Source organism: Trichomycterus rosablanca, chromosome 22, assembly GCF_030014385.1.
Source record: "Trichomycterus rosablanca isolate fTriRos1 chromosome 22, fTriRos1.hap1, whole genome shotgun sequence".
NCBI lineage: Eukaryota > Metazoa > Chordata > Actinopteri > Siluriformes > Trichomycteridae > Trichomycterus > Trichomycterus rosablanca.
In genome coordinates, this window is record NC_086009.1 from 20,451,692 (window position 1) to 20,466,407 (window position 14,716).

The 14,716-nt window shown below is 42.1% G+C and overlaps 1 protein-coding gene across 2 annotated transcripts; it reads left to right on the forward strand.

The window, feature by feature from the left end:
* The first annotated feature begins 263 nt into the window (after positions 1-263).
* rnf44 (ring finger protein 44) lies at positions 264-14,235 on the forward strand. 2 transcript variants are annotated; one of them, XM_063018608.1, is made up of 11 exons: positions 264-570; positions 2,162-2,361; positions 5,022-5,256; positions 5,934-6,101; positions 6,579-6,752; positions 6,853-7,011; positions 11,444-11,559; positions 12,743-12,830; positions 12,912-13,033; positions 13,131-13,230; positions 13,746-14,235. In XM_063018608.1, exons 2-11 carry the CDS (start codon positions 2,255-2,257, stop codon positions 13,806-13,808), a joined length of 1,332 nt encoding a protein of 443 aa, XP_062874678.1. In that variant the 5' UTR covers positions 264-570; positions 2,162-2,254; the 3' UTR covers positions 13,809-14,235. The 2 variants fall into 2 exon arrangements, with proteins under 2 accessions (XP_062874678.1, XP_062874677.1); XM_063018607.1 differs by having other exon boundaries at positions 5,934-6,053.
* The last annotated feature ends 481 nt before the right edge of the window (positions 14,236-14,716 follow it).

Sequence of the window (14,716 nt, forward strand, 5' to 3'; positions counted from 1 at the left end):
GGGAACGGTGCATGTCGTATCCGCTTGAACGTTGTTGACACTGCGCACAGTCGAGCGAGCTCGACATGCTCGGGTGCATGTACACCTCTGACGTTTGCCAGTGAGCGCTGCATGTTCTGAAGGGGAAAGTGGGCGGGGCCGCGTGAGACTGACATCATGCAGCCGTGACGTAAGCGGAGCTCCAGAATGACAACACGCGCGGTGGAATGTACAGATTCAAACCGAATTCGAATCGGATCGTTTTAATTCGGTTTTAACGGGTTTTTTTTTTAGATCAGACTGATTTTTATTTTTTATTTCTTTCTGCTATCGAATGGTGCAGGGATATAGATGGCGGATAATACGTGCTCTTCTGGTGTGCAGTCAACAAGCCGAAGCGGGAGGAAGTGAACAGAACAAACGGGAATAAAACCAATAATAACATCCAGTGATTAATATGTGTTAGATCACACATCTGGATTCGATCGAGCGTTCACATCTGGATCGGTCTGATTCGACATATTGACCTGCTTTAATAAGATTTAAGAGTCGGTGTGGACTGAAGTGTCTGAGCCTCCAAGTGGAAAACAAGTGAGCTATGCTAACGGCTAATGCTATTATTTACACCTAACGAATATCACAGTCATGTCATTTTATCCCAGAATAACACAATCTATCTAATTATAATACTTAATTCGGGATTAAAGTGAGTTAAATTGGTAAATCTGCGCATTTTTGAACGATATATCTGTGCTAAGTGAGTGTGCATTTCCTGAGTCCTGCTTGTTTGGTAGCGCCTATGCTAAGCTAACACAGTTCCACTATTAAAACGTCAACAAAAGGACACGCCAATAATCGATTCCTGTATTTTTTTCTATTGCTTTCTAATTTACACTTGATTTATCTCTCTGAACTCAACAAAGCTCGCTTGATTTTGGCAAAACAAGCTTATCTGAGCTCATTAATGCATTAACAGTATCAGGTCCACACGTGTAGTCTTTGTGCAGAGCTGTTTATGTTCTATTGCTCAGTCTGTATAATCAGTGCTGTTCTTTTATTTAATGCATGCTGACTTCTAAACGAGCACTGCATTGACATTAAATGCACTTTATGCATGCAGCTGGGTGCATTCTGATATAAACTTTGGGATTTATCGTGGTTTGATTGAATGAGGTAGGAATGAGGTCTGTCCCCTCTTTTGTTGTTGCTTTGTCTGGAGCACATGGTCTCACCCGCCTTGCTGCACTTGCACCTCATGCAGACTTTGCACCTTATTAAATCTATTTTGCAGTTGCATACAACATTAAATGAATCATTATTATTATTAGATCACCATAATGCACTAAAATAGTACACAAATGTACAATTAAATGAAAACAAACGTCTAGTGTAGGGTCACGGTGTTCCGAACATTTTTTATTTTACTTTTATTCTGATTAATATTCTACAACCCAAAAGCAAATTTATCCTCAATTTAACGCTTTACATCAATTTTACCAGCTGAATTAAAAGTAATGTTTAAAACAATTAATATAACACGCTGTACGGATCGCTGTTGTTGTTAACAGAAGTCCGTACACTGCTGGGTATTCTGTCCCCCTGCATTAATTTTCAATATTAATTTTAATATTTTACCTGCTCGTATTTTACTTTAAGTATTCATTCAAATGACATAGCCAGAGATGAGAGTGAAAGAACAAAGAAGCCACCCACACGGCAGTGTTGTTTGGTGTAGTTTTATTGACCTTACGGAACACTGTTAGCACTTAAGTAAAATAATAAAAAATAAAATAATATATTGTGCTAGATAAAAGCAACAACGAATGGAAGCTCCAATCCTTTAATGTGAATGGGAATGAACAAGTGAATTAATTCTAAATAAATGAAATGTATATGTTGGAAATATCTGGATATATAAAAATATTTAGCTCTACACGCAGGTGTACATGTTTAGCTTTTTATATATAAAGATTTAATAATACATAACATGCATAATGTATAAACCTGCATAATTATGACTATTGCAATTGGGCCAACTTGTGGTGAACATGCCAAACTCCTTACAGAAAGTGACCAGTCACACACAGAAGTGCAGAACACACACCACCATTGTGCCATTCATTCTGTAACGTGCTAGAAATAATTCCCTTCTAGAGCCTCACGTTCTGTGTGTTTGTGTCAGAGCTGAAGACAATCTGAGGCTGTCGGACCCGAGTGCCTCGAGCATCAGTGCTCCCCCGACCGCGGCTGCAACTCGTTCTTCACGCCGTCCCCAATGCGACCATGGGAAATAGCTGTGAATAGGCGGCCGCCAACAGCCCCCTTAAACCAGAGGAGTTTCATTGGGGGACCCTGCAACGCGCCTGTGCACCTCAGGAGAAGGTGCGTGAACTGTTTAATCGTGCTGGACTGGTGTTAATCAGAGCTGCAGCTCTTCATCTGTTCAAACATGATCTACGGTTCAGGAGTGAACATGCTGTTGTGTGAGATCCTATTTAGTAAATATAGACATTAGAGTTATATATAGATACTGTGCTCTTGAGTCTGTTTTCTAGTATATTGTATAGGGTCTGTATTCTAGATTAGATATGCTGTTCTAAGGGTCTGTATTCTAGATTAGATATGGTGTTCTAAGGGTCTGTATTCTAGATTAGATATGCTGTTCTAAGGGTCTGTATTCTAGATTAGATATGGTGTTCTAAGGGTCTGTATTCTAGATTAGATATGGTGTTCTAAGGGTCTGTATTCTAGATTAGATATGCTGTTCTAAGGGTCTGTATTCTAGATTAGATATGGTGTTATAAGGGTCTGTATTCTAGATTAGATATGGTGTTCTAAGGGTCTGTATTCTAGATTAGATATGCTGTTCTAAGGGTCTGTATTCTAGATTAGATATGGTGTTATAAGGGTCTGTATTCTAGAGTAGATATGGTGTTCTAAGGGTCTGTATTCTAGATTAGATATGGTGTTCTAAGGGTCTGTATTCTAGATTAAATATTGTGCTCTTGAGTCTGTATTCTAGATTAGATATGGTGTTCTAAGGGTCTGTTCTAGATTAGATATGGTGTTCTAAGGGTCTGTATTGTAGATTAGATATGGTGTTCTAAGGGTCTGTATTCTAGATTAGATATGGTGTTCTAAGGGTCTGTATTCTAGATTAAATATTGTGCTCTTGAGTCTGTATTCTAGATTAGATATGGTGTTCTAAGGGTCTGTTCTAGATTAGATATGGTGTTCTAAGGGTCTGTATTCTAGATTAGATATGGTGTTCTAAGGGTCTGTATTCTAGATTAGATATGCTGTTCTAAGGGTCTGTATTCTAGATTAGATATGGTGTTATAAGGGTCTGTATTTTAGATTAGATATGGTGCTCTTGAGTCTGTATTCTAGATTAGATATGGTGTTCTAAGGGTCTGTATTGTAGATTAGATATGGTGTTCTAAGGGTCTGTATTCTAGAGTAGATATGCTGTTCTAAGGGTCTGTATTCTAGATTAGATATGGTGTTCTAAGGGTCTGTATTCTAGATTATATATGGTGTTATAAGGGTCTGTATTCTAGATTAAATATTGTGCTCTTGAGTCTGTATTCTAGATTAGATATGGTGTTCTAAGGGTCTGTTCTAGATTATATATGGTGTTCTAAGGGTCTGTATTCTAGAGTAGATATGCTGTTCTAAGGGTCTGTATTCTAGATTAGATATGGTGTTATAAGGGTCTGTATTCTAGAGTAGATATGGTGTTCTAAGGGTCTGTATTCTAGATTAGATATGGTGTTCTAAGGGTCTGTATTCTAGATTAAATATTGTGCTCTTGAGTCTGTATTCTAGATTAGATATGGTGTTCTAAGGGTCTGTTCTAGATTAGATATGGTGTTCTAAGGGTCTGTATTGTAGATTAGATATGGTGTTCTAAGGGTCTGTATTCTAGATTAGATATGGTGTTCTAAGGGTCTGTATTCTAGATTATATATGGTGTTATAAGGGTCTGTATTCTAGATTAAATATTGTGCTCTTGAGTCTGTATTCTAGATTAGATATGGTGTTCTAAGGGTCTGTATTCTAGAGTAGATATGGTGTTCTAAGGGTCTGTATTCTAGATTAGATATGGTGTTCTAAGGGTCTGTATTCTAGATTAAATATTGTGCTCTTGAGTCTGTATTCTAGATTAGATATGGTGTTCTAAGGGTCTGTATTGTAGATTAGATATGGTGTTCTAAGGGTCTGTATTCTAGGTTATATATGGTGTTATAAGGGTCTGTATTCTAGATTAAATATTGTGCTCTTGAGTCTGTATTCTAGATTAGATATGGTGTTCTAAGGGTCTGTATTGTAGATTAGATATGGTGTTCTAAGGGTCTGTATTCTAGAGTAGATATGGTGTTCTAAGGGTCTGTATTCTAGATTAGATATGGTGTTCTAAGGGTCTGTATTGTAGATTAGATATGGTGTTCTAAGGGTCTGTATTCTAGATTATATATGGTGTTATAAGGGTCTGTATTCTAGATTAAATATTGTGCTCTTGAGTCTGTATTCTAGATTAGATATGGTGTTCTAAGGGTCTGTATTCTAGATTAGATATGGTGTTCTAAGGGTCTGTATTCTAGATTAAATATTGTGCTCTTGAGTCTGTATTCTAGATTAGATATGGTGTTCTAAGGGTCTGTTCTAGATTATATATGGTGTTATAAGGGTCTGTATTCTAGAGTAGATATTGTGCTTTTAGGTCTGTATTTTTTTTAGATTAGATATGGTGTTCCAAGAGTCTGTATTCTAGATTAAATATTGTGCTCTTGAGTCTGTATTCTAGATTAGAAATTATGCTGGTAGGGCCTGTATTCTAGAAAAACTCTAGAATAACTCTGTAGCAGCTCTAAAACCATAACTGACTGTGTGGTGGTGTTTTTTTTTTTTTTTTACCATCAGAAGCTTTGTAAATTGTTTATATTTGACATTTCGTCTCATGTTTGTTCACCTCAGGTAAATATTTGCCGATGATGATTGCCGGCAGCGTCGTGAGTCGTGTGGTTTGTTGTTTTTTTCAGTCCTCCAGCACGTTGGCAGTGGGGACAGTGGGACCGAGTCGGCGTGCACGCCTCTACTCGCCAGGATGAGAACTTTTCTCACGCTGTGTTCCCCCAGCAGCAGCAGCAGCAGCATCCGGCCATTCCTGTAGAGGAGTCGAGGCAGTACAGCCCGGCCGGTGCACCACCCCGTATCCTCCACCCCTCCACACACCCGCCACAGCAGACCTCCATCATGGTGGACCTTCATGAACAGGTAGACAGAGCAGGATGTTCCAGGGTTATAGTACGATGGGTAAAGACATACAGCCAGTTTCTTGCTCCTAACAGTGGGGACAGTGGGAGCCTAGTGGGTAGAGCTTGGGCTATCAGTTGAAAGGTTGAGAGTTCAAATCCCAGCTCTGCCATGCACCCACTGTTGGGCCCTTGAGCAAGACCCTCCAGGGGCACCACACAATGGCTGACCCTGCTCTCTGACCCCAGCTTCGTTGTACTGTAGATGTGTTTATGTATATGACAAATAAAGGCGTTCTAATTTATTTTATTCTAATGATACCCTGCAGTTTGTTCTGATCTGGCACCCACTGTTCCACAGTGAGTGTTAGGGCCTTGCTCAGGGGCCAGACAGGAGCAACTTGATCACTGGTCACGTAGCCTTAACCACTCGGCTACAACTTTTCCTAATGTTGACCCATCAATTGTGGCTATAACAGCCTTTACTCATCTGGGAAGGCTTTCAGCAAGATTTAGGAGTGTGTCTGTGGGGAATTGTGTGCATACTGGATTTGTCAGCGGCTAAGAACATTTGAACTCAGCAATCGCGGGGTGTCCACATACTTTCGGCCCTATGTTGTAGCTGAATTAGGTGAATGTCATGATGTTGATGTTTTAATCTCCTTTGCTAAACAATATTTTTGTGTCTCCCCTTTAAAGATGCACCAGGGCTCGGTTCCCATCTCGTACACAGTTACCACGGTGACGACCCACGGCTTTCCCATGCACACGGGGCAGCCGATCCCGGCGTGCAACGCGCAGCAGCTCCCAGCATGCTCGGTAATGTTCAGCGGACAGCTCTCTCTGCTCTGCTGCCTTCCTCCTCCTGTGAGTTTGAAAAAGGAAGAGCCGGAAATGTCAGTGCCGTGTGTGTCGAGCGCACATCTCACTCCGCTCCAGCTTATCTCGGCTCAGAACCGGAGTAAAGTCATGTGCTAACATGGGCACCATTCATCAAGGCTGCTGGCATCACTCCTCATGAGCCATGTTAGCTTTTTCTGTGTTGATCGGTTGGCACGGACCATCATTTCAGCCAGTGTGTGTTATTGATCTCATGTATATGTGAAACCGTTGTGAAGATAAAGAAATCTGTCATCTGCTTAATTCATTACATCTGTATCTGTATGTACTCATCATGCTGCAGCAGCTCTTAGCAGCTGTATTATGCTTGCTTTGGCTTTTAATGGTATTTGATAATATGTTTTTACATTTTGAGAGCATCTGATTGAGCTAGAAATAAAACATCTCCCATTAGGAGGGTCACTTTGATTAAAAATGGAAAATGACTCTTTCATTTCTCCACAGCTGATCCAGGCGTGCACCATGCACCACCTGCCCGTGTCTTACCAGGCATTTCCGCCTCTGATCTCCAGCGAGCACTTCCTGTTGCACCCGAGTCCCCCTGTGGCGCCACACCAACCCCCGGCACTGGCACCGCTCAGCCACTTCATCCCCCTGCAGCCTCAGCACCCTCGTATGGTGAGCGTAGCATGTTGTGCAGACATGCAGACGGCTTGCGTCTTATTGGACCGCTGCTAGTATTGTGTACTTACACCGCTGTGTCGTGTTGTGTTCGCAGAGAGTGGAGAGTGAGGTGGACCTAAGAGGAGAGCAGCACCCCTTGGGAACGTTCTCCTACCCTGCCGCACATCACCCACCAGCAGCCATGCCCCCCTCCGTGCCCCTGCAGTACCACCTGCCCCAGGAACCCCTCCACCAAGAGCTGCCATTCGCAGTGGTTAGTTTTAAGCTTGTGTTGTACCTCGTTATGCCTCATTATCAGCTTTAACCCTGTAATGGTCTCATCAAGAAAATAATGTTTAAAAAATTATTTCTTTGCAGTTCTTAGTTTCTTGGTTCTATACCAAAAACAAAGACCCACTTTAAGCATGTTTCTTCAGATTCTGCTATTAACAGATTCTGTTATTATAATGATTATATAATATACAATATTTTGACTATAACACAGCTAAAAAATCAATATTAAAAGCCTCAGTGCTTTATTCCTGACAATTGTCCTGCTCTGGAGTTTCTCTATTTCTTGTGATTAACTTTTAGCACCAACATATTAGCGATACTTCACATGATTTTTCTATGTAACCTAATGTTAAATTCTCACATGCTAATAGTGATAATCACATGATATTATACTTACACGGTTGCGATAAAGTATTTTTGTTAAGACAGTAAAAGAAAATACAACCGTGACATTTCCCATCAGCCCCATGACCCCCTGTAATGCCATAAACCTGCAGAAAAACATAAATTTCCATTTCAGCAAAAACAATCGTTAATTGATAGGTGTGATAACAATATGTTTACAACTTTGCAGCAGTAGTACAAATGCTCTTTTGTGGCTGTTGTTATAGCTGAGAAGATCACATAAAGGTCACTCTATTTTAATAGCATTTGTTTTTGAAATGTGATGTCCAAATACTGTACATGTATAATAGAAGTTGAAATTGTGTGTGGACTAGATTGTTTTCCAGATTGTTAAAAAGCATGAAACTTATATTCTCACATTTGTTCACAAGCATAAAAAGCGTCGAGCCCCTCAAATCATTCGATGATGAAACGTTCGAACCACGCCGTGTCTTCCCCCCTGCAGCGACATATGAGCGTGGTAAATAATTAAACACCGGTCTGCTTCCATTCATATCGTCCATGATCATGCCCCATATTCATTTCCTGTCTCAGAGATCCGGTCTAGGATAAGACAAACCCTGGAATATGATTAAATTGAGACGTGGTAGTGTTGCTGTGCCAGAGAACATCAGAACAGTTTATTTTATATTCAGATTGTTGCACATAATCTAGAGCTTGTGCTTATATATATATATATACAGTGTATCACAAAAGTGAGTACACCCCTCACATTTCTGCAGATATTTAAGTATATCTTTTCATGGGACAACACTGACAAAATGACACTTTGACACAATGAAAAGTAGTCTCTGTGCAGCTTATATAACAGTGTAAATTTATTCTTCCCTCAAAATAACTCAATATACAGCCATTAATGTCTAAACCACCGGCAACAAAAGTGAGTACACCCCTAAGAGACTACACCCCTAAATGTCCAAATCGAGCACTGCTTGTCATTTTCCCTCCAAAATGTCATGTGATTTGTTAGTGTTACTAGGTCTCAGGTGTGCATAGGGAGCAGGTGTGTTCAATTTAGTAGTACAGCTCTCACACTCTTTCATACTGGTCACTGAAAGTTCCAACATGGCACCTCATGGCAAAGAACTCTCTGAGGATCTTAAAAGACGAATTGTTGCGCTACATGAAGATGGCCAAGGCTACAAGAAGATTGCCAACACCCTGAAACTGAGCTGCAGCACAGTGGCCAAGATCATCCAGCGTTTTAAAAGAGCAGGGTCCACTCAGAACAGACCTCGCGTTGGTCGTCCAAAGAAGCTGAGTGCACGTGCTCAGCGTCACATCCAACTGCTGTCTTTGAAAGATAGGCGCAGGAGTGCTGTCAGCATTGCTGCAGAGATTGAAAAGGTGGGGGGTCAGCCTGTCAGTGCTCAGACCATACGCCGCACACTACATCAAATTGGTCTGCATGGCTGTCACCCCAGAAGGAAGCCTCTTCTGAAGTCTCTACACAAGAAAGCCCGCAAACAGTTTGCTGAAGACATGTAAACAAAGGACATGGATTACTGGAACCATGTCCTATGGTCTGATGAGACCAAGATTAATTTGTTTGGTTCAGATGGTCTCAAGCATGTGTGGCGGCAATCAGGTGAGGAGTACAAAGATAAGTGTGTCATGCCTACAGTCAAGCATGGTGGTGGGAATGCCATGGTCTGGGGCTGCATGAGTGCAGCAGGTGTTGGGGAGTTACATTTCATTGAGGGACACATGAACTCCAATATGTACTGTGAAATACTGAAGCAGAGCATGATCCCCTCCCTCCGGAAACTGGGTCGCAGGGCAGTGTTCCAACATGATAATGACCCCAAACACACCTCTAAGACAACCACTGCTTTATTGAAGAGGCTGAGGGTAAAGGTGATGGACTGGCCAAGCATGTCTCCAGACCTCAACCCAATAGAACATCTTTGGGGCATCCTCAAGCGGAAGGTGGAGGAGCGCAAAGTCTCGAATATCCGCCAGCTCCGTGATGTCGTCATGGAGGAGTGAAAAAGCATTCCAGTGGCAACCTGTGAAGCTCTGGTAAACTCCATGCCCAGGAGAGTTAAGGCAGTTCTGGGAAATAATGGTGGCCACACAAAATATTGACACTTCAGGAACTTTCACTAAGGGGTGTACTCACTTTTGTTGCCGGTGGTTTAGACATTAATGGCTGTATATTGAGTTATTTTGAGGGAAGAATAAATTTACACTGTTATATAAGCTGCACAGAGACTACTTTTCATTGTGTCAAAGTGTCATTTTGTCAGTGTTGTCCCATGAAAAGATATACTTAAATATCTGCAGAAATGTGAGGGGTGTACTCACTTTTGTGATACACTGTATATATATACAGTGTATCACAAAAGTGAGTACACCCCTCACATTTCTGCAGATATTTAAGTATATCTTTTCATGGGACAACACTGACAAAATGACACTTTGACACAATGAAAAGTAGTCTGTGTGCAGCTTATATAACAGTGTAAATTTATTCTTGCCTCAAAATAACTCAATATACAGCCATTAATGTCTAAACCACTGGCAACAAAAGTGAGTACACCCCTTAGTGAAAGTTCCTGAAGTGTCAATATTTTGTGTGGCCACCATTATTTCCCAGAACTGCCTTAACTCTCCTGGGCATGGAGTTTACCAGAGCTTCACAGGTTGCCACTGGAATGCTTTTCCACTCCTCCATGACGACATCACGGAGCTGGCGGATATTCGAGACTTTGCGCTCCTCCACCTTCCGCTTGAGGATGCCCCAAAGATGTTCTATTGGGTTTAGGTCTGGAGACATGCTTGGCCAGTCCATCACCTTTACCCTCAGCCTCTTCAATAAAGCAGTGGTCGTCTTAGAGGTGTGTTTGGGGTCATTATCATGCTGGAACACTGCCCTGCGACCCAGTTTCCGGAGGGAGGGGATCATGCTCTGCTTCAGTATTTCACAGTACATATTGGAGTTCATGTGTCCCTCAATGAAATGTAACTCCCCAACACCTGCTGCACTCATGCAGCCCCAGACCATGGCATTCCCACCACCATGCTTGACTGTAGGCATGACACACTTATCTTTGTACTCCTCACCTGATTGCCGCCACACATGCTTGAGACCATCTGAACCAAATAAATTAATCTTGGTCTCATCAGACCATAGGACATGGTTCCAGTAATCCATGTCCTTTGTTGACATGTCTTCAGCAAACTGTTTGCGGGCTTTTTTGTGTAGAGACTTCAGAAGAGGCTTCCTTCTGGGGTGACAGCCATGCAGACCAATTTGATGTAGTGTGCGGCGTATGGTCTGAGCACTGACAGGCTGACCCCCCACCTTTTCAATCTCTGCAGCAACGCTGACAGCACTCCTGCGCCTATCTTTCAAAGACAGCAGTTGGATGTGACGCTGAGCACGTGCACTCAGCTTCTTTGGACGACCAACGCGAGGTCTGTTCTGAGTGGACCCTGCTCTTTTAAAACGCTGGATGATCTTGGCCACTGTGCTGCAGCTCAGTTTCAGGGTGTTGGCAATCTTCTTGTAGCCTTGGCCATCTTCATGTAGTGCAACAATTAGTCTTTTAAGATCCTCAGAGAGTTCTTTGCCATGAGGTGCCATGTTGGAACTTTCAGTGACCAGTATGAGAGAGTGTGAGAGCTGTACTACTAAATTGAACACACCTGCTCCCTATGCACACCTGAGACCTAGTAACACTAACAAATCACATGACATTTTGGAGGGAAAATGACAAGCAGTGCTCAATTTGGACATTTAGGGGTGTAGTCTCTTAGGGGTGTACTCACTTTTGTTGCCGGTGGTTTAGACATTAATGGCTGTACATTGAGTTATTTTGAGGGAAGAATAAATTTACACTGTTATATAAGCTGCACACAGACTACTTTTCATTGTGTCAAAGTGTCATTTTGTCAGTGTTGTCCCATGAAAAGATATACTTAAATATCTGCAGAAATGTGAGGGGTGTACTCACTTTTGTGATACACTGTATATGTGTGTGTGTGTGTTTGTCTTTTTACAGCCATATCCACACATGCTGCCCAGGCGTGGAAGTGGCCAGAGGTATCGCTTACAGCAGCCGTTGCCTCCTCCACCCCTTCCTCCACCCTACTACCCAGGCTTCCTCCCTTACTTCCTGTAAGAATCCTTTATACTTACTCGGTCTGAGAACAGTCACTGTACTGTGAGCTTTGTAGAACTAGTTCCCATTACCAACTCCACGTTGGGTATAAATGTTATAGTGAAAAAGTTTGTTGCTTGTAAAGTGTTGCTTTTCAGTCCTAATACGTTAAAGGCAGACGTGGCTTCCATTTTCAACATAATTAATGCCTCCTAGGAACTAATTTTCTTAGTTTTTTTGGGCATGAACTAATGCCATTCAGTCTCTTTGTTGTGGGTATAAATGTGTGGCTCTAGTTTCAGCATAGTGGGCATGAACTAATGCCCTTGAGACTTTAGGTTGCTAGTGTGATATTATGGCTCATTGATACATACTCTTAGTCTTTATATAATGGGCAAGAACTAATACCCTTAGTCTTTATATAATGGGCAAGAACTAATACCCTTAGTCTTTATATAATGGGCAAGAACTAATACCCTTAGTCTTTATATAATGGGCAAGAACTAATACCCTTAGTCTTTATATAATGGGCAAGAACTAATACCCTTAGTCTTTATATAATGGGCAAGAACTAATACCCTTAGTCTTTATATAATGGGCAAGAACTAATACCCTTAGTCTTTACATAATGGGCAAGAACTAATACCCTTAGTCTTTATATAATGGGCAAGAACTAATACCCTTAGTCTTTATATAATGGGCAAGAACTAATACCCTTAGTCTTTATATAATGGGCAAGAACTAATACCCTTAGTCTTTAAATAATGGGCAAGAACTAATACCCTTAGTCTTTATATAATGGGCAAGAACTAATACCCTTAGTCTTTATATAATGGGCAAGAACTAATACCCTTAGTCTTTATATAATGGGCAAGAACTAATACCCTTAGTCTTTATATAATGGGCAAGAACTAATACCCTTAGTCTTTATATAATGGGCAAGAACTAATACCCTTAGTCTTTACATAGTATGTATGACTAAATGCATATGAGACTTTTAAGTAATAGGCAAGTAATAAGCACTCAGTGGGCACAAACTAATACCCTCCTGTATAGTGGAATTATACAGCCTATACAATCATTGCTGTAAAATTCAAGTTATGATTTATAAGTGTACATATAGGTTCTCTGAACTGCTTTACCGCGGTAACTGTGTGTAACTGTGTGTAACTGTGTGTTTTGCGTCCGAAATGTCCACAGCTCGATGCTTCCTGTGCCTCCAACTGCTGTGGGCCCCGCCATCAGCCTGGACCTGGACGTGGACGACGTGGAGATGGAGAACTACGAGGTGAGACTCCAGTCAGATCAGGATCAATACCTCAGCAGCCGTGCTAAGAGAACACGCTCAACGTTGTTCCTTCCGTTTCAGGCGCTACTGAACCTCGCCGAAAGGCTCGGAGAGGCGAAACCACGAGGACTGACGAAGGCCGACATCGAACAGCTTCCGTCCTACAGGTTCAATTCAGAGAAACACCAATCAGAGCAAACGCTGTGAGTAAAGTAGAACATGCAGTCTGTGGTGTTCTGATGGTTTTGATGATTTAAATCCCTCTAACGTTTAAACAAATATGTGTTGTTTTTCTGTCAGGTGTGTCGTGTGCTTTAGTGATTTTGAGTCAAGGCAGCTACTACGAGTTTTACCCTGTAATCACGAGTTTCACGCCAAGTGTGTGGACAAATGGTTAAAGGTAAGTAAGCTCTCGGACCACCATGAACCACCAGAAACACCCTTCTATGAAAGATCTCGTTTGTTTAAGAAACTAATCCAGTCAAGCCCCATATCATCCTTTTAAAGTAGTTAATTTACTTTTTTACACCTACATTGCTGAGTGGGCAGCACGGTGCCTCATAGCAAGAAGGTCCTGGGTTTGATTCCCAGGTGGATCCTTTCTGTGTGTGTGTGTGTGTGTGTGAGTGTTTCCTCCGGGAGCTCCGGTTTCCTCCCACAGTCCAAAGACGTGCAAGTGAGGTGAATTGAAGATACAAAATTGTCCATGACTGTGTTTGATATTAAACTAGAACTGATGAATCTTGTGTAAGCAGTAACTACCGTTCCTGTCATGAATGTAAGCAAAGTGTGTAAAATATGATGTTAAAATCCTAATAAATGAATAAATAAATACATTGCCGCTGAGGTGAGAAGTTTAGTGTGAATTGTGTGTGTGTGTGTGTGTGTTTGTGTGTGTGTTATTTTGTTTTGCAGACCAACCGCACTTGCCCGATCTGCCGTGCGGACGCGTCCGAAGTTCACCGCGACGTGGAGTGAGTCCGGGCCTTCGTCGTACACTGGAAATCAGCACAAACCTTGGAGTGTGTGGTGGGAGAGGGCACACACACACACACATACACACACACACACACACACACACACATACATGCGCACCATCCAACCCAGCCTAACGCAGAAGCATCTCCCACCATCACCTTTCCACCTGTAAAGCAATCTGGGAATTTTTAATCCGGACGGCATCAGACCTCCGCTGTGCTTCATCGTGTGAAAGCTCCTGCCTCCTCTGAGCCTGGCAAACTCCTGTAATCTCCTCTCTAGAGTTCTGCAGATTTCCTTTCTCTTTCTCTCCAAAGATTAACCCGTACCGCGTGTCGTGCCGGCATCGTTTACACAGTCGAATGTTCTCTAGCTGTTCGCTCACTAATAAATCGAGTCGTGCTTTGGCGGCGACGAGGAAGACGGAGGAGAGGATCGGAATGCCGACTGGGTCCGTGGACGTTACTTACCGCTCAGTCGTACGAGAAAAAAAAACGACGGCTTTGTCCATTCCACTGGCTGGAAAGAATCATTAGCTGCATGTTTGTATAGGTGACAGGCTATAGTGACTTGTTAATAATGTACGTTTTGCAATAATGTATCGATGATTTTAATAGCGCTATCCCAGCTTCGCTAATGTGAATGAGACCGGCTCGGAATCTCAGAAGATAAAAAAAAACAAAAAACAATACTGCAAATGAACGAATGATCGAGTGGAAGCGTGAGTGTGTGTGAGTGTGTGTGAGTGTGTGTGTCCTCCTGGGCCTCATCGCTGTGGAGTTTTGCACTGTCGCCGTGCTGGAAAGGTCACAAGGACGAGGACCTTGTCGTGACCTCCTCCAGAAATCCCTTCATCCCTTCGCTCTTTTCTCGATGGTCTCACGCGGACTGTTGTTTTTGGTTAGCAA

Coding starts and splice junctions, on each gene's coding strand:
- rnf44 (XM_063018608.1), top strand. CDS start 2,255: ATGCGACCATGGGAAATAGCTGTGAATAGGCGGCCGCCAACAGCCCCC. Junction 11,560..12,742: donor GGCTTCCTCCCTTACTTCCT/GTAAGAATCCTT, acceptor AAATGTCCACAG/CTCGATGCTTCCTGTGCCTC. Junction 12,831..12,911: donor TGGAGATGGAGAACTACGAG/GTGAGACTCCAG, acceptor CTTCCGTTTCAG/GCGCTACTGAACCTCGCCGA.